The sequence below is a fragment of the Peromyscus eremicus genome, chromosome 6 (genome assembly GCF_949786415.1).
Source record: "Peromyscus eremicus chromosome 6, PerEre_H2_v1, whole genome shotgun sequence".
In the NCBI taxonomy this organism is placed as follows: domain Eukaryota; kingdom Metazoa; phylum Chordata; class Mammalia; order Rodentia; family Cricetidae; genus Peromyscus; species Peromyscus eremicus.
The window spans coordinates 94,067,340-94,092,448 of NC_081421.1; the positions used below are offsets into that span (position 1 = coordinate 94,067,340).

Here is a 25,109-nt window from a genome sequence, read left to right on the forward strand (position 1 = left end):
GAAGTAGCAATGCAAATAAATTCTCTGGCTGGGGGTCACCACAACCTGAAGAACTGTATTAAGGGTCGAAGCATTAGGAAGGTTGAGAACCACTGACCTAGACTGATTGTTTCAAAGTATCTCCCTCAAATTACTTAAGACACATGGCTAGCTCTCTCACTTGCCATGTAGCTCCCCAGAGAATATCTCAGGTCCGGCTTCCGACTTTGTCTGCATTGACGGATGTTGGATGTTTTCAGAAGAATGTCAAATAGAATGGGCTTCCTAGAGGGAAGCGAAGTCTTCTGTCTTCCCCTGTGTGAGTGCTTAGAGAACCTGGAGTAGTCGAGTCGAGTCCTGCAAGCCAGGTCAGACCAGCAGCATCAACACTGCTGGGTCTTTATCTGGGCTGTTTGCTAGACACCGGTTATTTCTGAAATCCTGCCAGGTGCTCATAAACATTCGTCCTTGCCACTTAGGGACACAGCTGCAGTCACATGTCCTGGAAGTCAGAGTGTTCTTGGCACATAATTTCCTTCATTAAAAAGAGCGACAACCTTAAAAGATGCTGAATAAATTAAGTACCCTTACCAGAAATTTCTTGGAATCATGTCGTAGGTGAGAACCCATTCTCACACACAAAGTAACTATAAATGTGATAGTTACTTTTAGGCCTTTATTTTTTCAAAGTATGTACAGGCAAGCATTTAAGAGTTGTGGGATGGGCCATCAGAACTGTGCAGAATAGAGGGGTTACATTTTTCTCTCAACTCACAACTGCTTCTGATATTGTCATGCACATCTATTACCTATTCCAAAATTTAAGCAGAAAGGTAATTTTTAAAAAGCAGCTTTCTGAAATAATAACTTTTCCTTCTTCCAGATCACAAGGTTAGAAAAGACATGGACCGCTCTGCGGCACCATTACACTCAGACAGCCATCCTCTATGAAAAGCAGCTGAAGCCCTTCAGCAAAGTCCTGCATGAAGGCAAAGGTGAGCCCAGGAGGGCAGAGTGAGTGCTGGGGCTGCTCCTTGAGTAGTCCCTAATCTGTTGTCAGAGCTTTTCATGGGGCACAGGTAAGACCCTGTCGTCATCGGCAAGGCTGATGCTGGCCCCTCCAGGTTTATAATCACACAATGGCATTGCATGTACAGATCTGCAGTTGCTACATGAAACACAGACTACCAGTTGTTCTATTAACTGTCAACAAAACCTAATATGGAACTTTCCTCCTCCTTCCTCAGAGTCCACAAGTGTCTCACCAAGCAGTGTATCAGTCCCACTGCTGATGCCTCTTGTGACCTTAATGGAACGCCAGGCTGTCACTTTTGAAGGAACTGACATGTGGGAAAAAAATGATGAGAGCTGTGAAATTATGCTGAACCACTTGGCAACAGCCAGGTTCATGGCCGAGGCTTCGGAGAGCTACAGAATGAATGCTGAGAGGATCCTGGCAGGTAGGAACTTGTTTCTGGAATCCTCTCTGTGAGGATTAGAATGAAGGGAGAAAAAAAAAAAAGGGCATGAATGCCCTCAGTTAGAAAATGACCAACGAGAAGAGATTAAGGTGTAGACACTCCATTTCCTATGTCATTGCTCATTACTTCCCATTTCAATAATGTCTAAGAACACACAAATACAAAGAAATGGGTTGCATTGTGTGTGTGTGTGTGTGTGTGTGTGTGTGTGTATGTGAACATGCACACGCACCTGTGTGGAAGCTAGAGGTCAACCTCAGATGTCTTTCTTCAGGCACTATACACCCCTTTTTTGAGTCAGCGTTTCTCACTGGCCTGGAACTTAACTATGGAGGCTAGGCTGTTTGGCCAACGACGTCCCAGGGATCCTTCTATCTCTGTCTTCCCACGATGGGGATTAGAGGTACATACTATGCCTGCCTTTAACAAAACAGTGTCTTTATTATATGTGTCTTTCTGTAGGTATGTATATAGCATGAGTGAAGGTGCACGAGGAGGCCAGAGGCATCATCCTGTTGAGCAAGTTACAGGCAGTTGTAGGCCACCTGACACAGGTGCTCGGAGCCAAACTCAGGTCCTCTACAGCAGTGCACATTCTGAACCACTCAGCCATCTCTCAGTTGACCATGCCCAGTTGTTTTTTTAAACTTTCATTTTTTTAATGAGTACTGTGTTTATGTAATTTCTACCATACACATACTCTTACTCACCTTCACCTGTCTCCCTATGTAGACCACTTCAATTATTGTTACACACACACACACACACACACACACACACACACACACACACACACAAATATCTATCTACAAATACAATCTGCGGAGTTCACTTAGTGTTGTCTATATGTGCATGTGTTTAGGGGATTGGCTAACCTAACAGGGAGCTTGTTCCTTGAAGAGACTGATTCTTCTTCTCTCAGCAGCCATTCACAGCACTTCCTCTAGGGGTGGGGCCTATAAAATTTCCCCCATCCACTATGGGATGTCAGCTGGTGTTGCCATTGTACAGGTCTAGTTTCGATGACCTATTTTTGAGATTTCATGGCTGCCACTCCTATCGTATGTAGAAGACAGCACCTCATAGCATATATCTGGTCCTCTGGCTAATACACTCTTTCCACATCCTCTTCCTTGATGTTCCCTGAGCCTTAGGCTTAGAGACTGGGTTGTAGGTTATCAGCTGGGAGATGGGCAGCCCACAGTAAACTGTTCTCTGTATTTTGACCACTTGGAGATTTCTGTTGAGGGTCGCCATCTGCTGCAGAAAGCAGTTGTTTTGATGAGGGCGAGAGCTACACCTACCTGTGGGTGGAAGAGTTGATATTAGAATGCAGTTGGGAATTATACTGGTTTAGGAAAGTGGTAGTAGTAGGTTCTCCCCTGACCTCATCAGCCATAGCTACTTGGCTAGGTTAACAGTACCAGGCCTGAATTCCCTCCTACTGAGAGGGCCTTCAATCCACTTAGATGCTGTTGGTTACCTCTAAGTGCCACTTCTGAACCCTTGGAGATATCTTGCTGCAATAGTCACAGTTGTGGCCCACAGGCTTTACAGCTGAGTGGGACTGTTGATGGCGTCTCTCCCCTGGCAGCACTCTGCATAGCACCTTCAGACACTATGAGAGCCCATCCTCAGGGAGGCAGCTTCCTGGTCAGTCCCAGCTCGATTCCTCAAGGTCCTGTGTCTTACCTTCAAGTTCTGGGAGTCGACTGAACCCCTTGACCAAAGACTAAAAGAAGGGTTTCCTATGACACTGGGTTTCTGTTAGATGGACTATGGCTCTTGGAGGGAGCATTATCACCCCTGGTGGCACACCTTCATTTAAATTATACACACACACTAACATAAGTAAACATAAACTATGTTTCTCTATAGCTTTTTCAATCATCCTTAGTGTCCTTTAACTGGGAACGGGGTGGGAGAAAGGATAAAGCAATCCCTCCCTTCCCTCTTCATAGCACCTGTGTCCTACTATCCCGCTCTCTAGAGCTCCCCACACAACTCACCATGGTCTCTTTTCATGAAGCACTTGTCTTTCCTGGTCTTGGTTACTCCTGTCAGAATAGTATTTCCTAGTTACCTGCAAAATTCATTATTTCACTTTCTTTACAGCTGGATAGTGTTCCGCAGAATCATTGTGTGTGTGTGTGTGTGTGTGTGTGTGTGTGTGTGTGTGTGTGTGTATGTGTGTGTATCACATTTTCATTACCCACTCATCAGCTGAAGGACGTTTAGGTTGTTTCCATTTTCCTAGCTATTGTGAATAGAGCACAGTGAACTTGGTTGAACAAGTATCTGTGTAGTAGGATGCCAAGTACTTTGGGCATATGCCAAGGAGTGGTATAGCTGGATCATATGTTAGATCTATTTTAGTTTTTTGAGAATCCTTCACACTAATTTCCACAGTGGCTGCACCAGTTTACAATCCCACCAGCATTTATTTTTTTAAAATCTTAGCCATTCTGACTAGGGTAATGGGGTAAGATGAAATCTCAAAAGCAGTTTTGATTTGCATTTTCCTAATTGCTGAGGATGGTGAACACTTTTTAAGGTATTTCTTAGCTATTTTTGTTTGAGAACTCCATAGCACATTTTTAAATTGGGTTATTTGTCTTCTTGACTCTGTTTTTTGAGTTCTTTGTCTATTCTGGATATTAATCCTCTGTCCAAAGCTTTTTGTATTATGATGCCCCATCTGTCAAGTCTTTGTGGAGACTGAATTCAGGCCCCTGTACTGACACAGCAAGCACTCTACTGGCTGAGCTATCTTCCATATATGTCGGAAGATATTCATTATCACTGTTCTAATTCATCCCCAAACTATGTCCTGTCATTCCCGATAATTTAGGGGTCCTGCATTCCTTTCTTCCATGTTCTATCAAGGGATGGAATAAATAAAGAGCAGAGTCGAGAAGAATGAATGTCCGCCAGTAGCCACCACAAGGTGTTTTATCTAGACTTGTCTGTGCTCCTCCTCTTCCTTCCTAGTTAGCCTGGAAAGTGCTGTCTAAACTGAACTTCCTTAAGCTCTGTAGAAGAAGACAGCAGCTTCCTCAGACAGGTTGATAAACGTTCATCACAGGTGTGCTGGGGGTGCTGCCCTGAGCTAAGTGGTGATCCTCACGGTGCTCAGAGGCATCTCAACACACAGTGGCAAGTGCAGAGCATGCCATGCCGCACTCGGGAACTTGATTTGCTCAGAGGGGCAGCATGTGGGGAAACTTCCAGAAGAAAAGAAATTCCACTGTTTTTAGTTACACCTGTGCTGTTCGGTGACACAGGGTCTCATAGATCCCAGACTGACCTCAAATTTGCTATCTAACCAAGGATGACCTTGAACTTCTTTATCCTTCTGCTTCTACCTCCCAAGTGCTAGGATTGCTGGTATACATGAGCCACCAAGTCTGATTTATGCATTGCTGGGGATTGAACCTAGGGCTTCATGCATGCTAGGCAAACATTCTAGCAAGTGAGCCATGTCCTCAGCCCCCTTTATTATTAAAACACAAAAGCCATTTACCAGAAAGCAGAGATAGGCTGAGTTAGGAATTCTACCCAGAGAGTAAAACCCCGAATTCTGAGAGAGCTCGGGGAGTGGGGAGTCCAGTGCCTAAGCCTGAACTCGTATGAAGTGTGAACTGGAGGATGGCCAACTACACTGAAGACCCAGGGGGCTGCAGCTCGGGAGGTGAAGGAAAAGAGCCTCCTTAGGAAGGAAGCAAGTGTTAGACCAAGAACTCAGCCAAGGCATCTAATTTGTCAAACCCTTCAGGGTACTGTGCCAGCCAAAAGAGGCCGATCAACTTCATTTTAAAAGAATGCTGTTTCCTCAGAGCTACACTGAGGACTCTCCTCTGCGTTGTGAGTGCAGATCCTTGTTTCTTGTTCTCACAGAGTGCTCGGGGCTAGGGAGATGGCTCAGTCAACAGAGGACCTGACATCAACCTCCAGAATCCACATAAAAGAGCCAGGCATGGTAGTTACCGTATGTGCTTGTAAACTCAGCACTGGAGAGACAGGAGGGTCCCCAAGGCCCACTGGCAGCAAGCATAGCCTGTTTGAGGAGTTCCAGGCCAATGAAAGACCCTGTCTCAAAAGACTACAGCAGACAGCCCCTTACTGTGACACACATGTGGACTCATATGAAGTCCTCTCAGGTCTGGAATTGTGACTCAAATAATTAGAGTATACAAGTCATTAGATATTAAAGCACCCAGTACATATGATGTTGGATATTGCATAATCAATGTATTTGGATGAACTTTGAGAAAAGTTGCTTGAAGCTAACCTATATAGCTAATCACTTTAGCTCTTATATTTTTCACCTTTAAAGTATAAAAAGTTCCTGTAAGAAAACATAAAAGAAACTCATGGTGCCCTGACAGGCAGATTTCTTTGGACATAAAAAATATAAACCCTAAGCAAAACATTAAGTAAAAAAGCAAGATACTAGTAGGGGAAATACTGTTAAATGTGTATCTTAGGAGAAAGAATTACATCTTAAAGACCTCTTAAAACACAGTGAGTAGCTGGGTGGTGGTGCATGCCTTTAATCCCAGCACTCAGGAGGCAGAGACAGGCAGGTCTCTCTGAGTTTGAGGCCAGCCTGGTCTATAGAGCGAGTTCTATGACAGTCAGGGCTACACAGAAAAACCCTGTCTCGAAAAACCAAAACCAAAAACCCAAATGAGTAATTTAAATAGCTTAAAGACCTTAAAAACCTAATGAATAATTTAAATAGACACTACATCAGAGAAGATGCAGAATTGTTAAGGAAAGAAATTGTTTACGAATGGAAATTTTATCTGCAGTAAGATACCCAAAATGGCTGTAATTAATATTGACAAAACTCAGGCAAAGAGACACTGGAATCTTCATATGTTACGAGTGAATATAAAACTGAAGAGTTATTACTAATTCTTTCAAATTAAACACAGACTTACTGTATGGCCCAATAACTCTTTGCCTAGAGAATGAACGTCCACACGGGCTAGTACATGTTGACATTACTCACAGTACATCAGTTTAGTGAATGGGTTAACAGAATCTGATATGTCCATATAAATGCCTATTAATCAACAATCGAATGGAATGTGTTATTGCTAACATGCCACACATAGAACAGTCTGAAAACCATCATACAAAGTGAAAGAACCCTGACAGAGCATAACATATGTAGCTGAAAGTTTTTCTGTCTCCTGTCTGGCCCGCGGTCAGGACAAATCTCTCTCACCGCCAGTCCCACAGCTGCCCAGACCCAAGTAAACACACAGAGGCTTATATGAATTTAAACTGCTTGGCCATTAGCTCTGGCTAACTACTGACTAGCTCTTACACTTAAACTCAGCCCATTTCTGTTAATCTATATGTTGCCACATGTTCCATGGCTTTACCTGTGTGCCATTACATGCTGCTCCCTGGACAGCAGGCTGGCGTCTCCTCTCCTTCTTCCTGTCTCTCTCTTTGAATTTCCTGCCTGCCTCTAAGCTGCCTTGCCATAGACCAAACGGCTTTATTTATCAACCAATAAGAGCAACACATATTCGCAGTATACAAAGACATTCCCCCATCAAACATAATCATGTGATTCCATTTCTATCAGACTTTTAAAGCATCAAAACTCACCTGTGGTTCTCTAGGATGGGGCAGGAACAGAGACTGGCTGGCTGGAAGTACTAGGGAACTAAACTGTAAATTTACTAGCATCAACCAAATTTTACAGCTAAAATAGTTGCATCACAGCAAGTAAAGTTGTTACAAACCAATCCAGACAAGATGCCAGCCAACACTCCTCACAGGGGATGCAGGCCTGTGAATTCTTTGAAGCTGGTCAATGAGGAGTCCTACATTTTTCTATGGAAGCATTTTTAGAATTCTGAGAGAGGAGGAAGTTCATGTAATTCTACTGTAAAATAGGAAGGCTTTCCACCCTTTGAGGCAGAACCAGACTTACCAGTTTTCTTTTGATTAGATTTTCAACCAGATGAAGAAATGAGTGAAATCTTGAAGACTGAATTTCAGATGCGATTGTTGTGGGGCAGCAAGGGTGCTGAAGTCAACCAGACGGAGAGATATGAGAAGTTCAACCAAATTTTAACTGCGCTCTCACGTAAATTGGAACCTCCTTCTGGAAAGCAGTCTGAGCTCTGAGAACCACCTAGAGGACCTTGGGGCATGACCGGAAGCTTCTGTAGTCCTGATGGGAATACTCAGCATCCGATAAAGTAATAATGTGCAAATCTAACAAGACAAAGCTTTGAATATCCACAGGATATTAAATGTGTAAACTGCACAGAGCATACTTATTTATGAATTGTTTAAAATTACTACTGATTTTTAAATGAATGGTAATTTATTATTAAGATAACTATTGCTAATGTTGATCAGCAAATTTAAGAAGACATAGCTATGTTGCTGGTTGTTTAATGTCATGGTATTTGACCATCTTAGTTTTAATTTCATGTCATATAAATGTAAATAGAGGCATATAAAAGAAAAGCATGAAACATTGCAGAAGGTATCAGTTATATGATATTCTTTGAATATGAAACTGTAAATAGTCATGAGTGGAAATATATCTTTTTTTGTGAAATGACTGTATCCTGTCTCTTTAATATTGACTCACCTCAGCATGACAAGTCTAACTCCTGGATTCTAAGGAACTTTCTTCCCTATCCCCATATTAAACCAAAGTTAACGGAAGTGGTTTGCAAATCTACAGGTTCTGCTGTAAAGACAGAATGAATACTGAGCCAAAGGAGTCCTGCTTCAAAAGACCTAGGGAAAGTGCTTGCTAACAACTGGACTGAGCACCCAGATGTCATCTGCCATTCTATTTCATGATACAATTGCTCTACCACACTGCAAGCCCTCCAAGACACACTTGAAGCAATGCTTTCCTATTCATAGTTCTTTGGGTATCCTTTAACCCTTTTATGTTACTTTTTGTTGTGCCCAAAATCAACTTCAAGAAAGGATTTATTTTGGCTTATGGTTCTAGAGGGATAGAGAACATCATGGCAGGAGGAAGCTCCAATCTTTTTCATCTACACACAAGGAAGAGCAAGAACAGGGTAAGGTGAGGCTGTAAATACAGCCCACACCCAGCGACATACTTCCTCTAGCAAGACTCCACCTCCTAAAGGTTCAATGATCTTCTTGACCTCCCCAAATAAATGAGTGTTTAGGGGATATTTCCACCACACCATCCCAATGAACTCAGAATCTCCATGTGAAGGCAAACCCTAACACTTTTGATAAAGTATTTTCTATACTCTGAGTCAACTATAATATATAAAAAAGCATATGAACTAATCGTTTCCTCTAGCTGATAAATACACAAATCTTACAGGCTCATTTTCTATGTTTCTGGCTTGCCCAAAAAGAATAGTGTCTAGTATTTAAATAGACTTTCCATTTGTCCATTTAAAAAATTTTTGAATATAAGATTTTAAAGTATTCTGCTACCAACAGTTAGGAAGACAAATATTTATCGTCTTTTTGTTTGCAACATGGTCTCACTATGTAGTCCTGGCTGTCCTGGAACTCACCATGTAGACCAGGCTAGTCTTGAATTACAAGAGATCCACCTGCCTCTGTCTCCAAGTGCTGGGGTTAAAGGCGTGTGCCACCATGCCTGGCTTGTTTATCTCTGAAGTATTTAAATCATACTCCAAGTTTTATGGCCATAAAATAAGTCATGAAGGTTTCTTAACAATAATAAATAGTCCTCAGAGGACTGACTGGTTAGATATTACACTACAACATGGCCATCTTAAATATATTGTCCTAGTCTGCTTTTTTTGTTGCTGTGATAAAACAAAGGGGTTGGAAATGATTTATTACAATTTCTAGGTTAGAGTCCATCAGCAAGGCAAACTAGGGCAGGAACTCAACGCAGGAACCTGGAGGAATGCAGAGGCCATGGAAGAATCATGCCTATTGTCTTGCTTCTTCTGCCTGCGGTGGTACCATCTACAGAGGGCTGGGCCCTTCCACATCAATCCTTAATAAAATGTCCCACAGACATGCCCAAAGGCCAACCTGATGAAGACAAGGCCTCGACTGGGTTCTCTCTTCCTGGGTGACTTTCTATTTGTGTCAAGTTGGCAAAGTAACCAGCAATTCTGCCTACTAGCACCAAGTCTGAGACTCTATATATGGTCAGTTTAACACAATGACACTCTTAGTTTCAAATCCTAGACTGTATTTCCATTACTACAACCTAGAATTTTAAGTTTGCCACCCTTTAAAAGGTGCATTAGTGTGTGTCTATGTGCACACTCTATGTACTTGTTTGTGAGCAGGTGTGCTGTTTTCCTCTACTTTTTTTTTTTTAATCGTTTTAAGATAGTCTTTCACTGTACTCAGGGCTGATGGCTACAGTGGTTGGCCAATGAGCTTTAGGGATCCACCTGTCTCCATGCCTACACTGAAGTTATAGTCTCCATGTTTGGCTTTATGTAGGTAACGAGGAACTACCTACATAAAGGTAGTTTATGTTTGTAGACCAGGAATTTGAAGACTGAATCATTCTGCTACCCCCGACCCCCAGGATTATTTTTTGTGAGAAAGGGTCGTGTAGTTCAGGCTGGCCTCCAGCTCACTGTGTAGTCAAGGATTGTTGGGGAATATTATTTTAAGGTGTGCTACTTTCATTTATGTTGCATTTTTTAAACTGTGAACCTGTGTTACTGTGCCTGTCTAAAACACCTGATGGTCTAATAAAGAGCTGAATGGCCAATAGGAAGGCAGGAGAAAGGATAGGCAGGCTCACAGGCAGAGAGGATATATAGGAGAAATCTGGGAGGAGGGGGAGAAAGAGCAAGAAAAGGAAGGAGGAGGACTCCAGGGGCCAGTTACCCAACCACCTAGCTGCACAGCAAGCCATGGAGTAAGAGTGGAAGTAAGATATACAGAAGTAAGAAAAGGTAAAAGTCCAGAGGCAAAAAGATAGACGGGGATAATTTAAAGTTAAGAAAAGCTGGCAAGAAACAAACCAAGCTAAAGCCAGGCATTTATAATTAAGAATAAACCTCCATGTGTTAATTATTTGGGAGCTGGGTGTGTTATTTATTTGGGAGCTGGGTGGTGGGCTCCCCGGAGAACAAAGAGTTAAAACAACGAACATTTTGGTGTTACAACATGGGGGCCTTAGAAAGCTGAACAACAAAGGATGACCTAGAACTTGAATTCTCCTGCTTCCACCTCTCAAATGCTGGGATTCTAGGCATGTGCCACCAGGTCCAGTCTACGTTTGTCAATTGTTGTGGGGGTATACATCTACTTTGGGCAATAGAAAGGTTCAGATATCTTTAGAAAGCTCTTTCACAAAAGAACACTAAATAATTGGTAATATTGAGCTCAAAAGAATGAAACTCTGTTGGAACATTCCCTCCCCTCCTCAACCCCAAAAGGTACAGCAAAGCTAAATTGGAGTAAACTTGAAGGTAGACCTGACAGAAAGCCCTGAAGTCAGCCCAATGACTGGAAGACTGTCTTGGAGGAGCTGAACTTGAACTGCCTCCGGCAAGCAGGGATTCTACTAATTAAATAGGGTCGAAGAGAACACCTACCAACAAAGAGGATACCAGCTGGTTACAGATACACTCTGGCTCTCCAGAGACAGAACCAAAAGATATTTATATAGAGATATGGGGCGGAGGTTAGTAAGGGAATTGACTTACTTGATTATGGAGACTAATAAGTCCCATGCCAGGCCATCTGCACACTAGAGACCCTGGAATGCTGTAGCCTCGCTCAGTCCAACTCCAAATGCCTCAGAATCAGGGAAAAGCGATGGTGTAACTTTCAGTCCAGGGAAAAAGCCCAGGACCCTGGGGGCCTATGCTACCAGTAGTGGAGTCCAAAGGGCAGAGGAGTCGTTAAGCCAGAGAGCAGGAAAAGCATCCCAGCTCCAGAAAAGAACCCACTGTTCCTGTGTTTATGTTCTGTCTAGGCTCGCTGCCTAAGTAGTGCCATCTACACTGAGGTTGAATTTTTCCCACCAACTCACATGCCAGTCTCTGGAAACAACCCCAGACATACCTAGTAATACTTTCCCTCCAGTGTTCTAGGTATCCCTTAATCCAGGCAAATCGACACCTAACATTAACCACCATACCACAAAATAGGCCTGTCTTCACATACAACTTCAAGAAGAAAAACTGTAACCTTCAGTGAGGTTCTGTAGCCACTCTTCTCCCCATACAGGTCTTGCAGCAACTTTAAAAATATATATCAAAACCAAGACATTGATTTATTGTGATCTCAGGTTGGTGTAGCCTACTCAACAGATACATGGTTGTCTTGCTAGATATAAAAGCTCACTATGAGGCTACAGTTCAAAATAAGAAACTATTGTTGGGACTTTAATACATGAAGGCAACACTGCTTCTCGGGGGTCAGGGAAGAGGATGACTTCTCCAAATTCTTAAACAACCAGTTCAGCAAACAAACAGGAAAAAAAAATGGTTCTGTGCAATACTACAATGAAAATCTAGATGAATTAAACCACATGTAAAAGGCAAAATGACAGCACTTTCGGAATACAGAATATCCTATTTACCTTAGACAACTAAGAATTCTGAGGTTTTATTATTATGTTCTGTGTGTGTGTGTGTGTGGTGGTGGTGGACTGTGCACGTGAGTGCATGCCCATAGAGGTCAGAAGAGAGCATCCAGTCCCCTGGACCTAAGTTAAAGGTAGTTGTGAGCTGCCTGATGTGGGTGCTGAGAAATCAACTGAAGCCCTCTACAAGAACAGTTCATGATCCTAACTGCTAAGCTATCTCTCCAGCCCAACTAAGAGTTTTCTTACAGTAGATTAAAAAAAAAAAAAAAGTAGTAGTCATGAACAAGTAGTTAATATGGATTAAAATGAACTTCAACAAAAGAATAACTGGGAAAGAACCAGACATGACCAACACATAGAACTAACAAAAGATTGGTACGACAGGTATCCTCTGAGCAGGCCCCAATGTTCCCTGCCCTCTGCTACTAACAACCATGTACTATTCCACTCACACTATGCCAGGGTTGGTCACTGTGATCACAAGCATAAGACAAATGTAATGTTATATCACACCTGAGATTAGGGTACGAAAGGGCTTTGGCCTCCATCACGGCTCTTCATTCTCTTGGACCACTCACTGTAAGATACTACCCTGACAGTGTCCCAGCCTCTTCTTCAAAGAACTGGACCCTATCAATAATCTCAGGATGTTTTAGCACCAAGTAAGCCTTCAGATAAATGCAACCTATGAGAATGTCTGAGTCAAAACTAGGCATTTATGTTACATATCTAGCTGCTGTGTGTTTACAAGTACAAACGATACAATTAATACCCTTAATACCTTAAGAATTCCCATGAAAGACAACCAACCAACCAAAGGAAAAAAATAACAGTCAAAGATAAAAAAGGACTTACACAGAAAGAGAAACACAGTATACATGTAAAGATGCCCAATATGAGTAATCAGAGAAAAACCAAACTACAATGAACTTTGACATCTTTTGAACTAACAGATTAGAATGCCTGACTCACAAGAGTGGGTCAGAATGTAGAACAAGTAAACCTTACACAGAAATTACTAGAATGTAAAAATACAGTAACTTTCGAGGTTAAATGTGGCATTATTTTTAAAATTGAAAATTTAACACTGTCTTAGTTTCTGTTGCTGTGAAGAGACACTATGACTAAGGCAACGTATAAAAGAAAGCATTTAATTGGGGGCTTGCTTACAGTTTCAGAGGGTTATTAGTCCATGACCATCACAGCCAGAAGCATGGTGGCAGGCAAGCAGGAATAATGCTTGGAATAGTAGCTGAAAGCTCACACCTGATCCATGAGTTGTCGGCAGAGAGAGACGGTCTGGTGGGACTTTTGAAACTTCAAAGTCCATCCCCAGGGCCACATCTACCAATTCTTCCTTAAAAGTCCAACCATGGACCAAGCATTCAAATACACGAGCCTATGGAGACCATTCTCATTCAACCTCCACAAACATATTAGGAATTCCACTTCTAGGTATAGATTTCTGAGAAACTCCTGTTGTCAATAAATACACATGTGAATATTCTCAAGCAATACTGTTTAGTCTAGACAAGGTTCAGGAAACAGCCAAAATACCCACCAAAATGTTGGGTAAATTGTGTATAATAGCGTATTACACACAGAAAAATGAACTATGCAGTATGTGGATAATCTTACAATGAACCTTGGGTGAAAATCAATCTTAAGACATAGGAATACTACAAGTATATAACAAGTGAGCTGTTAATACACTGTATCCATAATACACAAATAAGTATATAAACTGATGTACAAACCAAATGAGTTCTTTTACTTTCTAAACTTCACAATAAGACTATTAAGAGCTAAAAGTACTCCAAACTGCCAGTAATGATCAGATCCTGTTTTTCTAGACCCGTTTGCAACAGTCAGCACAAGGCACAGCACTCCTGTGACTCCATACAGGGAACTGCATTTTTCCAGTGATTTTCTCCTCTGAATTCAGTCATGAATTTCCTAATGTGCTGTCTGGCACCTGAAGAGGAGCCATGCAGTGATACCCCAGGTCGCATACACCACCTCAGTGCTGGCTCTATGGCCAGAGAGAGCATGGAAGAGCAGAGAGAGGGGACGGTGAGATGGGGACTGCTGATCGGCTTGAGTCCTGTCTCATTTCACACCCAGATTGCACGTTTACACCAGACGAGCAGGAAGCCACTGAGCTGTCAAATAGCTGCTGTGAAGCAGGACAGACACCAGAGAGAAAGAAGGCTGAAGAAAAACACACTGGACCCATCTACTAGGGTTTCCTCTAGTTCTGAGTCACAGCAACTCGGTCCTCTCAGCAGGTCAGCAGAGGGAGACAGAATATCCTGGCGACCAACCAGACAGAGAAAAGCAATGACAGCTGTGCTGTGTCATCCAAAGAGCTCTTCTCTAAGTAGACAGGAGTCCCTTTCCTCATACCTTAAATGCACAAGGTGGGCCTGATCTCGTTACTAAATAAGGTAAAAATTTTCAGACCATTCTAAGGGGCAACACAGCACTCAGTCAAGGGGCCTGCAACTCAAGCTGATAGCCAGCCTTTTGGCCCTTGAGCAGGACAAGGAATTCTTCTGTTGGGGGAAAAGAGTAGGGCCCCTCTCATCCAAGGGTTTATGATACCAGTGTAGCTCAGCATGTGAAGAAAGTAACAAAAAAATCATAGCGAACTTTAGCTTTCTGTTCAGTGTTCACACCTGACGTGCTGACTACCACGGGCTACCACGTATACTTTCTGGACTGGACCACAGAAGCTGGGACGTACATGCTTCACCTTGTGATTTTTCTGAGTTACTCCTTCCACTGAGCAATATGGAGTGCTGCAACATTTAGCCTTCACTTCAGCTATGCATGAGTGCACACAGCACGAACATTGGCTCTGCTCACATGGAGCATCTCTACAGAATCATCTGTCCAGAGGACAAAAAACAAAACAAAACCGAGGAACCATTTTGGAAAACCCAAACTCAAATTCACATAGACTTTCATAGTTCCTCATAGAAGGGGTGGCGATGGTATCTTCTCCACTTGTTAAGTTGCATGACGGCTGCTTCTTCAGTGTGGTTCACAACCCACACATACACATTTTCCTTAGAAACTCTCTTCAGGCTTGACATTCTGGGTCACCAAATCAGCTGGTTACAAAAGCTCCCATTCTCTACATCATCTCATAAAAATGAGAGCTCTTGTCACAATGGTGCTGAAATCAAGACAATACGTATGTATATCTTAGACTTCTTCATCTGTACCAGACAATGAGGCTTTAATTTCTTAAGAACTTAAGTCAGTTTCCTATTAAATTTCCCCTGAATGCTGATATTAGTAGTACCTTTAACGGTTGCTCTCAAAACTGAAATTACTCTCCAAAATTTATTTTTGTCCATTTCCCAATTTCTTGGTGCCTTTCTATTTTCTATGATCTCCGTGACTGCCGACAGTGACTGTCAACTTGACTACATCTGGAGTCACTAAAATCAAAGCAGCTGAGCATAGCAGTGAAGGATTTTCTTGATTGAATCATTTAATTTGGGAAGACGCATCCTAAATCTGGATCATTTGAGGTTGGAAGGCCCAACCAAAATCTGGGCCACACCTAGTGGCAGCCCACATAAAAGGACACAGAAAGAAGCTGGTGCTTTTTGCCTGCATGTCCTCACTCCCACTGGCAGGTTCCTCTCCTGCTGCTGAGGCATTCCTTCACTGGGATTAGAGTCTACCACTTCGGGCACCCAACAGAGAAAAAAGACGTGCTGAAACATCCACTGAAAAACTATTGGATTCTTGGCCTCTCCATTGAGATGCCCATTGTTGGACTAGCCAGACCACAGCCTCTAAAGCCACCCTAATGAATCACCTTTTAGTATTACAGATTCATCTAATCAGTTCTGGTTCTCTAGAGAACCCTAACACAGTGACATCCTTCTGAACAGGACTGGGCTCCTTTTCCTTCCAGATAGTTAGAAGCCTTTTTTATTGTCTTGGACATCCCCCCCTACCCTAAAAAACAAAAACAAAAAACCCTTCTGTTCACTTGAAGCTGTAATGTTTGAAAGTTTAGCTGCTACTTTCATTGTTTTGCTTGTGTCTACTCCCAAAGTCCAGCGCTGATCTTTCAATTTTCATCATCATAAAAATCCCAGCCTCTCACTGCCCACAATCTCTCCTGAAGCTTTATTCCTTTGGGCTTCTGAAAACCTGCAGCAGTGGGTGAGCAGTTGCCTTTTTAAGAGGTGACTCTCGTGAAACTGGACTTCCTGAAAGTCACCGATAATGTGTCACTAATTGCAGCAAATGTTCTCTTTCCATGCATTTTCTTTTCCCAGGAAGCATGGATGCTTTGCAACTAGTCAGGAAGGAAATGCGGGCCAATGTGCAGTGGCCAGATCAGACTGTGTGGTCCAGGGACAGCTCTTACAGATGCAGGGGAGAAGATGGGGACAAAGGAAGTCTGTGCCACATGGCTACTGCTGAGTAAAGATCATCTCAAATTATTACACTGGATTAAATTCACTCTAATTAAAAATCTATTCTTTCTTTTAGCAAAGCTTGGGAGAAACTAAGAACCAGAAGAATCAAGTGCTAAGATGGCTTCTCGCAAAGACTGCCGCACTTTGGGAACTTAGTATCCACTTTGAGTTATCTGAACTCTATCTACCATACTTAACCCGAAATAGCATATCTCTTTGGTTCAAACAGCAGGAAAAGATAAGAACACATTTTACTGACCATGAAAAGATTGTTTTATTCCATGAAAATATTCTCAACAGAGAACACTATCATAAACAAGGCATTTTACCATTAAGAAATCAATATGTGCACAAAGAGTGAAAATTACTGCAAAATTAAGAGATTTTTTTGACAGTTTACATGTTCAAAGTTTAAGAATGATTTAAGAATGACTTAAACTGTGCAAGTACAAGTGTCTTTTCAAATGTTATAACCCATATATAGGTTGCACTACTCCACATGAAGGAATTTGCCTCCTATGGAAGCAAATCCAAGCTTTAGAAAAACACACAGTAGCTTGAAAAGAACAGTTTTTTTAAGAAAGCTTTGAACTTTGCCCTCTGTGATTGTTAGAAAACATAAGCACTTCAGGCTTTGTACAGAAGACAAACATAGCCGAGTCACATTTCCTTCTCACCGCTACCTTCTGAAACAAAAATAGCACTACTTTTTAAAACTACTTCATGTAGTCTGTCAGTATAGAATAATGTCACATTCTATAAATAACCCTGTAACGAGATTTAATATCTAAAACTGTATAGTTTACTAGCCTCAAAGGTAATACGCTCTATGTCAGCTGCATAACAGTGGTGTACTTGATCTTATGAAGGCATTAATGTTCACACAATTGTCATTCAGCTTTAGTATAACTGGTAGTATGTTTCAAATAGCACTGGAAAAATTATTAAAGCAGTCACACAGTTTCTAAAATATTGCTTGAAATCCAACAATACACAGAACATTTCACATTCTCTTTCTCCCCTCAAAACAGTAAAGAATCAAATTAATGGAGCTTCAGTGGTACAAATCACCCTCCCACCCCACCCACCTCCCTGTTACAAGACCACTAAGAAATTAGTTCAGATACAAGTCATTAACAGAATCACAAATGCGAGGCAGGACAACATGAGCACTAACGACAACTGTATTTACAAGTATAAACATACAGAAATTTCCATTTTACAAGTAAAAGTGCACATAGATCATTACAAAGTTCCACTAAATTTTATCTGGTTCAAATAAAAGCATCACTTGGAAACAGACTATCATTGTAATAATTAAAGGAGATCATCATCACCCCGTTAAAAGACAATAGGGGAAGGCCCATCAAACTTCTCATAAATATACTGATGAAAGCAAAATGGACTTGGACAGGTCTTTAGCTGGATGCATAACTTTGAAGATGCACCACTGCACATGGTAGAGCTCTAGAAGCCACCTACCGAGGCTACATCACAGCTGCGGTGACGCCACCACCGCCGCCGCCGCAGAGTTAGAGGAGGAGCACTGAGCTGGCACATAAAGCCCTTTGTGGGATACTGGAGTGGTAGTGTTGGCAATCGACAGATTTAGGCACTCGAGTTTAAGGCAGCATTTGAATGGAAGCAGCTGACTTTGGACAACAGTCCTTTCGGTGGTGCGATTGTATCCTCTGTGTTTATTATGCCAGGACTTCAGTGCTGACTAGATTCTTCCCAGACTGAGGTGCTGAAGATGTGTCACATGTCACAGAGTTCGTTAACTGGGCTGTAGGCTAGAGCAGAGATGTTTTCTTTTTCTTATCAGAAACACTTCAGGTTCACAGTCACACTACGTCTTCACAATGCCCGAACTGGAAGGTTTGCAGGGGGAAGTTGTAGCAGCATACACAAACACTAAGGTGGAAACATTAGTGCTGACGTCTGACAACGTGATTTGCACTACAAATGCAAAACGAAACAAAGGCTTGGACAAGAACAGGGGTTACAAAGACATGCCTGAAAACTCTAGCCCAGATCACTCTACACATGCAACAGGATGTTAAGCAAGCACGGAGGTGGCGCAGGCAGACACTGACAAATGGCAAGGGTTCTACCAGACGACAGGTCTAAAAGCCAATCAAAACAGAGCTGGATGGAGCCAGTCCATTGGGACCGCCCAAAGGAAGACGAACTTTAAGACAGCTCTGCATTCTTTCTGATTTGGTATCAGTAAAAGAAATGAAAAAAGAGGTCAGCCATTGCTGTTTTTTTTTTTTCTTCTTCTTCTTCCATGTGAACAACTGTGAACTAGGAATTTAAGGACTGGTACTATAATGATTTTAATGTATGGAAATGCTAATGAAGTTAGTAAAAAAAATTTGCATGCATTCATGCAACTTGCTTCTCTCACTTTCTCTTTGAGCCTGACAACTCTAATACCCTCCCCCCAAAAGCAGCTGCATGTAACCTCCTTCAACATCTTGCCCATTTCCTCAGAAACCCTCTTCAGGAACCTGCAGTCCAGGAGGAAAAAGAAAAAAACAATTACTGAAGACCTTTGGTAAGACCAAAAGGGGCATTCAGTTTAAAGTGTCCATCCCAATGTTCCTCAAAGTATTTTATAGTCAGCTACTAAAAACACCAGACAGCTTTGAAACATAAGATAAGCAAAAGCCAGTGTTCCTGCTTCCTCCCTTTACTTTCCCATTCAATGAACTAGGGTGTGGCCATGTGACTACCACACTGTAGGACTCTTGACTGGACAATGACATTGGAAAAAAGGTATCTATTCTGACAGTCAATGATCCCACTACAATGAATCCCTCAATGGTAGTACAGAGGCCTTCTTCCATCTTAGTAGAGAAAATGTTTCTCCTCTACGAGTCAACATTGCCAGCATTTTCCTCTACTGCAGACTGTCCTCTACCTTCACTGAATTAGATTCAGTTTCTCTTACAAGTAACTGCCAAATGCTAAATGAGCACTAATGTAATATTCCTAAAAGACATCTTCAAGTGAAAAGTACAACTTTAAGATTAACTTGGAATGAACTTTGTACATCACTGAAAATTACCAGTAGACCTGAAAATCTGTTCAGGTCTCAATGCTGTTTTATTTGCATACAAGCTCCTCCACCAGGTGATTTATCCTGTGATGCCATGATGAGCTCATATTAAATAGACTATATACCAGGTACTCACTTTCTTTCTTTAGGAAACCAAGTGAAGAATAGCAAGGACAATGACTGTTATTTTACCCAATTATCCAACTATTATTTTTCTTCCTAGAACCTGAAGCTATAAATTCAAGCTCCTAGGCTGAGGTGCTCCTAGGAATCAGTTTCTCCAGTTCAGAACAGGATTGTTTATTTCAATTCAACCATCACTGTTGTTTCTGAAGTGAAGGGGTCAGGGAACATTCTACCTATGATTCTTGCCTAATAAGCAAATCTATTATTTATAAGGCAGAAAAGCACACATCCTTTACACACACTTAGGCAGGACAGAAAGCAAAAGGCATCAAATAAGCTTCCACACAGACATCACTTGAACAGCAAGGCGTCAGAGAGAGTGTCTTGTGGCAGTGTTCACCTCTCTCTGATCAGGCCTGCACTCAGCTCACATAGTGAACAATAGATCGGATGCCCTTGACTTTTTGGTTTCTCTGACCTGTGGAATGTGTTGTCATTTTATGTTATACATGGCACAAAGATGCCTGCTTAGTTTAGATATAAGTTACTGCACCTTTACTGTTTTTCTCTAGAGTTACATCTATGTATGTCGTGGGAACATAGCCTTCTTCGCCATTCTGTCTCCGGGCTCTTGTCCATCCATCACCTTTGTCCTCCTCAATAATGTACAGAACTTCACCTTCTTTCATTGCCAGAGTACCTTCATTATGCCCTAGGTCAAAGTTTTCAAAGCAAGAGCAGAATTAAAACACTACAGTAATTATTAATAAAGTCATAAATACAACATACTAATACAAACTACTATTAAGTTTTATAGTACCTAGATGCAAGAGCCCAGAGACTGTCACAAGCAGCATCCTTCCTGTAATGTTTTCTATTTACTCAACGTAACTGTACACACTCTCATCTGAACTACACAAAGCGTCCACGAGGCTGATGACAGTCATCTGCTGTATAATCATTCAGTAACTGGGCCACAGGCAACAGTCTAATCACTATTTCACAATTCTAATTCCCCAAATTTGAGCAGTGCCTATCCAAAAACTTCATGAAGTAGGGATCAGGAAAGAGTAGGGGGGTGAGAGAGTGGAACATAAGAAAAAATATAAACAGAGGGGTTCCTCAGAGCAAGCTGGCTCGCCAGACCAGCCACATCAATGAGCTCCAGGTTCTACTGAAAGACTCCTGAATAAAGTGAAAGAACAATTAAGGATGACTCCTAATACCAGTCCCAGGCCTCCACATGTACAAGCACCCACATACACACATGTACCCACATATATACAAACACACACATATGTATACCACACATATACATGAAAATGGAAAACCTGTGTGTGTGTGTGTGTGTGTGTGTGTGTAAGCACGTGCTGCAGCCTAAGTGTGGAGATCAGAGGACAACTTCAGGCATCAGTTCTCTTCTACCACATGGGTCCCCGGGAACAAACTTAGGTCCTCAGGCTTGGTGGCAAGTGCCTTTACCCACTAGGGGATCTCCCTGTCCCTTTAAACATATTTTCTAAAAGTAAAGAGTAACTGAAGACTTTACTCAATTGTAAAACCAACACATGGAGAAGGGTGTTAAATTATAGAGCATTTCACAATTGTTGATGAAGATGCTATTCTGCTCTTCTGTTAAAGAAGAGGACTGTTTAAAAGTCTGCAGAGAGGGCCACAACACCTCCCCTCCGAAGCCTGTTCTCCAGCCATCACAGGAGAAGGCACGACAGTCAGAAGCTACCACTTTCTTTGCTACTCTCATCTGAAGGAGAAGCCTGCAGAACCAGGACACAATGATGGCATTCAGCTCTGCTTTATGCCTGGCTCTTGATATTATTTAGCTGCAGTGAAGAGCATAAAGAGTGATTTACTGCCTGGCTTGGGCTACATGTTCAAGCTGCTTTGGAATTTTTGAGCACAGGAAGGTCTAAGATCTAGGATTTGGGGAAAATTCACTATTACCTAGAGCTGATAGGTGTATTAGGGTTCTGGCAACATACATGACTTTCTTTCAATTCAGTTGTGTGTGCAGAGGTGGAGGTAATACTATATTTATATCACTATGCAATTCATAAACCAGGAATGTAATTTCCTGACAATATATCATTTAGCTAAGAATACTAAAAGAAGTGATGAATACACTTTGATATATTAAGAAGACCATACCATCAAAGGGGTAGATAGCTTTGCAATGTCCAATAGCAGGCAAGGGGTCGTCATCTTCGAACTCATCATCAAACTCGCTGTGGTGACCATGCTGTTGTGGTGGCCCACGGACTTCTTGGTTTGCATCGTCGGTGTAACTTCCCTCAGGACTAAAAACCATGAAAGTATCTCTGATCAAGTATCACAAACATGAGAACTCTTTGTGTATTATTTATAAGTTGATCTCAGGAGGAGAAATTAGGTATCAATGACATACTTCCATACTGAGCTCTATTTTCAAACATTAACTACGTAAATTGCTTGTAGTAATATAAAATGATTCTTCACTTAATTTCCTAAAGTAAACACTTGAAAGATGACAATGTTCTAGAGCAATGCTCAGTAAACACATCTCACTATTACAGAATCTAAAGATGAAATGGAATAATGTAGTAGACGCAAGTTTTCTAATATCAGAGCTATTCCTCAGCAGAGTCACCCAGTCCAGTCCACAGTGAGGTGTCTATGATGCAGCTCATGAGAAGCTATGAGCACAGCACATGCACAGAGGTGAGCAGTTCACTAGCGCTCCTGTAAACCATCAGACAGAAGTGTTCTGCCCAGGATGCCCCAAGAGACACTCACTTCCTTCCCTCCTTGAACTTGGAGAAAAACTGCAAGCTTTAAAAAAAAATCAGATGGAGTCTTAAAACAAACCCAGTACTAGAAGAGGGACAGCCAAGAGGTAGGAAAAAACCGGAGTCCTTAAGAATATTATCGAGGCTGTTCCTTAAATTATTTAATGAAGCCCATTTTTCCTCTAAGACAGTACAAAAATTCATTTTGCTACTTAAAACCAGAAGACTCCAAATTCAAACAAGATAGTTTCCAACTGATTAAAGGAAATCAGTAACTTAGAAAATCCAAAAGAATGGATAGAACGCAGGCCCGCACGCCCCAGTAGATTTAACAGCACTCCTAGGTAAGTTAGAAAACCACATTTTAAAGTCACACATACTAGAGAAACCAAACCCATTTAACCTGGGTTTTTAACCTACTAACAAAAACCAGTTATCAGTGGCTCTTTCTCGACAACTTAAGAACTCTTTCTTGAAGGGACGGGAGCTGGACAGGAGGCAAGGAGGCACTCACACCCGTGAAACGCACACTATGATCAGGCTTCACTATTAGCTGCCTTACACTGTTTCCTTTGTCCACAACAACTCTGTACAGTGTGTGTTTTAACTTCCATTCTGCGATTTTAGGAAACTGAGATTAAGGAAATATGAAAAATAGGCTTGCATGAATTATGTTGTAATTAGTAAAACACTATCTGATATTAAGCCTCTCAAATTTTCTCAAAGATGAAGCCCAGTTCAGTGTTTTGTTTTTTTTTAATGATTAAAAAAAAGGAAGACATGTCATAAGCAATATGGAGACCTTGCAAAAGCTAAGTTGAAAATTGTCCAAACTGAGACATAGCTCCTTTTCTTCTTCCAAACTGTAAGCAATGTGACAGCATCCCCCACTCTACCTCCCATCCTAAGCTAACCAACTCCATAAAGACCTTAAGGGAATCTCTCCCATCCCTGAGGTTCCTAGGCCTGCTAGCTGTTGTTGTTGTTGTTTTTATCCTTAGATGCTCAGGGATGTAATAATAAACTAGAATGGAACAAGATGAAATTTCCAATTTACCTACAGCCATTACCTAAGGTTCAAAACACTTTCAAACGACTGTTAGTTAACACCAAGCTTACTAATGGGGCAAAAAAGGCTGAGAATGAAATGAATAATGAAATGAAAGTGAGACAAAACGCCGACCTTTCTCTGCCCTGTGTCACAAGATGATTGATGTCACTACTGTGTCTTCGGTCTCCTCTCCCACCCGTTTTGCCTTCGACTTCAGAGAGCCATGCCTTCAGGAGAAAAAAAAGACAGCTCAGTAAGTCTGAAACCTCTAAGGCACCCTAAATTTAAATGTACTGTGAGACTTGATGATTCTTAGAGAAATTTTATTCTAATGCAGACATCAAATAACAAAATCGGTAGGCTGTTAATTTGTTAATTATATGCCATAATGATATTTTCAGTCTACAAATTCTAAAATTAAACATAAATATTGGTATATAAGTCTGGCAAAATCTAATCTATCACAATAAAGCCTAGAAAACATTTTAAAATATACTTTTATCTCAGACTGCTGAGTTAACAAATGCACCTCATTCTTGTGGATTTCCATTCGTAAGCGGTCAATGTTATTCATGGTCTCTGCTAATTTAGGCTGCAAACTTCCTGGATCCCCCATTTGTGGATTTTTCTCATATACATCCTTCATTTTGTTGAGTGCTTCTCTGAGAAACAAAAGGAAACCACAAAATTAAAACATCCATTTAGAGTTTCACTGGAGACTAAAGTTTATCTCAACCTTAAAAAGTCACATTTCTAAGTTTAGACAAATGTATCCTAATAAAGACAATTCACATAAGGCTGACTATATATTATATACAGTTATGTATATGAATATGTATAGTCAGTAATTTAAGGAAGACTTGTAAAACATGAGTGTGCTTGAGTGTTTACATTTAAAAGACTTCTAATATAAAACACATTTCTCAGGTCTTATATAACTTATACATACATGGGCTTAATAAACAGCTAGTAGAATATTCCACACTGTTCTTACATTCATCATTTCCCAAATCAAATTCACTAGTTTGCTTTATTTTGAAACAGGGACTCACTAGGTGGTCCAGGCTGGCCTTAAATTCTTGCTCTTCCCATGTGCTAGGATTACAGATGTGTGACACCACACCTGGCTCTACATCAAACTAATTATATTTGCACTGAGCAACACTATTCCCCTAGCACTCCTTATCTCATTTCCCGGAGCATCACTGTCCTCCCACTCTCCTGGGCTAGAAATAGCAGTAGCATCTCTAACCGTGCCCTTCAGCTATGTGCCATCCCTCTCCGCCTGCCCCTCTTCTCCAGTCACATTACCCTAGGTGATGCCCAATCATGCTGTCGGCCACTAGCACCTGACACTTGACTGACGCTCCTTAATACTCTTTTGCTTCTTGACCTAAGGGTTCTAGTTTCCATTTCTCCCCTTCGCCTCTGCTTCCTTAACAATCATTCACTGGCTGCTTCTCCTTTTGTTCAACTTTTAAATGTCTGTTACATAAGATGACAAGAAGTTTCTTCTCATCTCATCCTACACTCCTCTGTAGAATGTTTTCATCTTCAGAGGATTCTCTAGTTTTTCTTAAGTTCTAAATGTATATTTCCAA

At 41.4% G+C, this 25,109-nt stretch overlaps 2 protein-coding genes across 6 annotated transcripts in view; one reads left to right on the top strand and one right to left on the bottom strand.

The window, feature by feature from the left end:
- Bcar3 (BCAR3 adaptor protein, NSP family member) overlaps nucleotides 1-8,055 on the top strand; it is a 114,694-nt gene extending 106,639 nt beyond the window's left edge. For both annotated transcript variants that reach the window (XM_059266182.1, XM_059266183.1), the window contains 3 exons: nucleotides 863-974; nucleotides 1,227-1,439; nucleotides 7,435-8,055. In XM_059266182.1, coding sequence (XP_059122165.1) covers nucleotides 863-974; nucleotides 1,227-1,439; nucleotides 7,435-7,613 — 504 coding nt within the window. In that variant the 3' untranslated portion in view covers nucleotides 7,614-8,055. The remainder of the gene's footprint in view (nucleotides 1-862; nucleotides 975-1,226; nucleotides 1,440-7,434) is intronic.
- Nucleotides 8,056-16,733: 8,678 nt separating this feature from the next.
- Fnbp1l (formin binding protein 1 like) overlaps nucleotides 16,734-25,109 on the bottom strand; it is a 79,511-nt gene continuing 71,135 nt past the window's right edge. For 2 of the 4 annotated variants that reach the window (XM_059266184.1, XM_059266186.1), the window contains 5 exons: nucleotides 24,038-24,170; nucleotides 23,641-23,735; nucleotides 21,841-21,989; nucleotides 20,228-20,386; nucleotides 16,734-18,443 (listed from right to left, as the gene is read on the bottom strand). In XM_059266184.1, coding sequence (XP_059122167.1) covers nucleotides 18,334-18,443; nucleotides 20,228-20,386; nucleotides 21,841-21,989; nucleotides 23,641-23,735; nucleotides 24,038-24,170 — 646 coding nt within the window. In that variant the 3' untranslated portion in view covers nucleotides 16,734-18,333. Of the gene's footprint in view, nucleotides 20,387-21,840; nucleotides 21,990-23,640; nucleotides 23,736-24,037; nucleotides 24,171-25,109 lie in introns of all 4 variants that reach the window. The other 2 variants (XM_059266185.1, XM_059266188.1) reach the window with 2 other exon arrangements.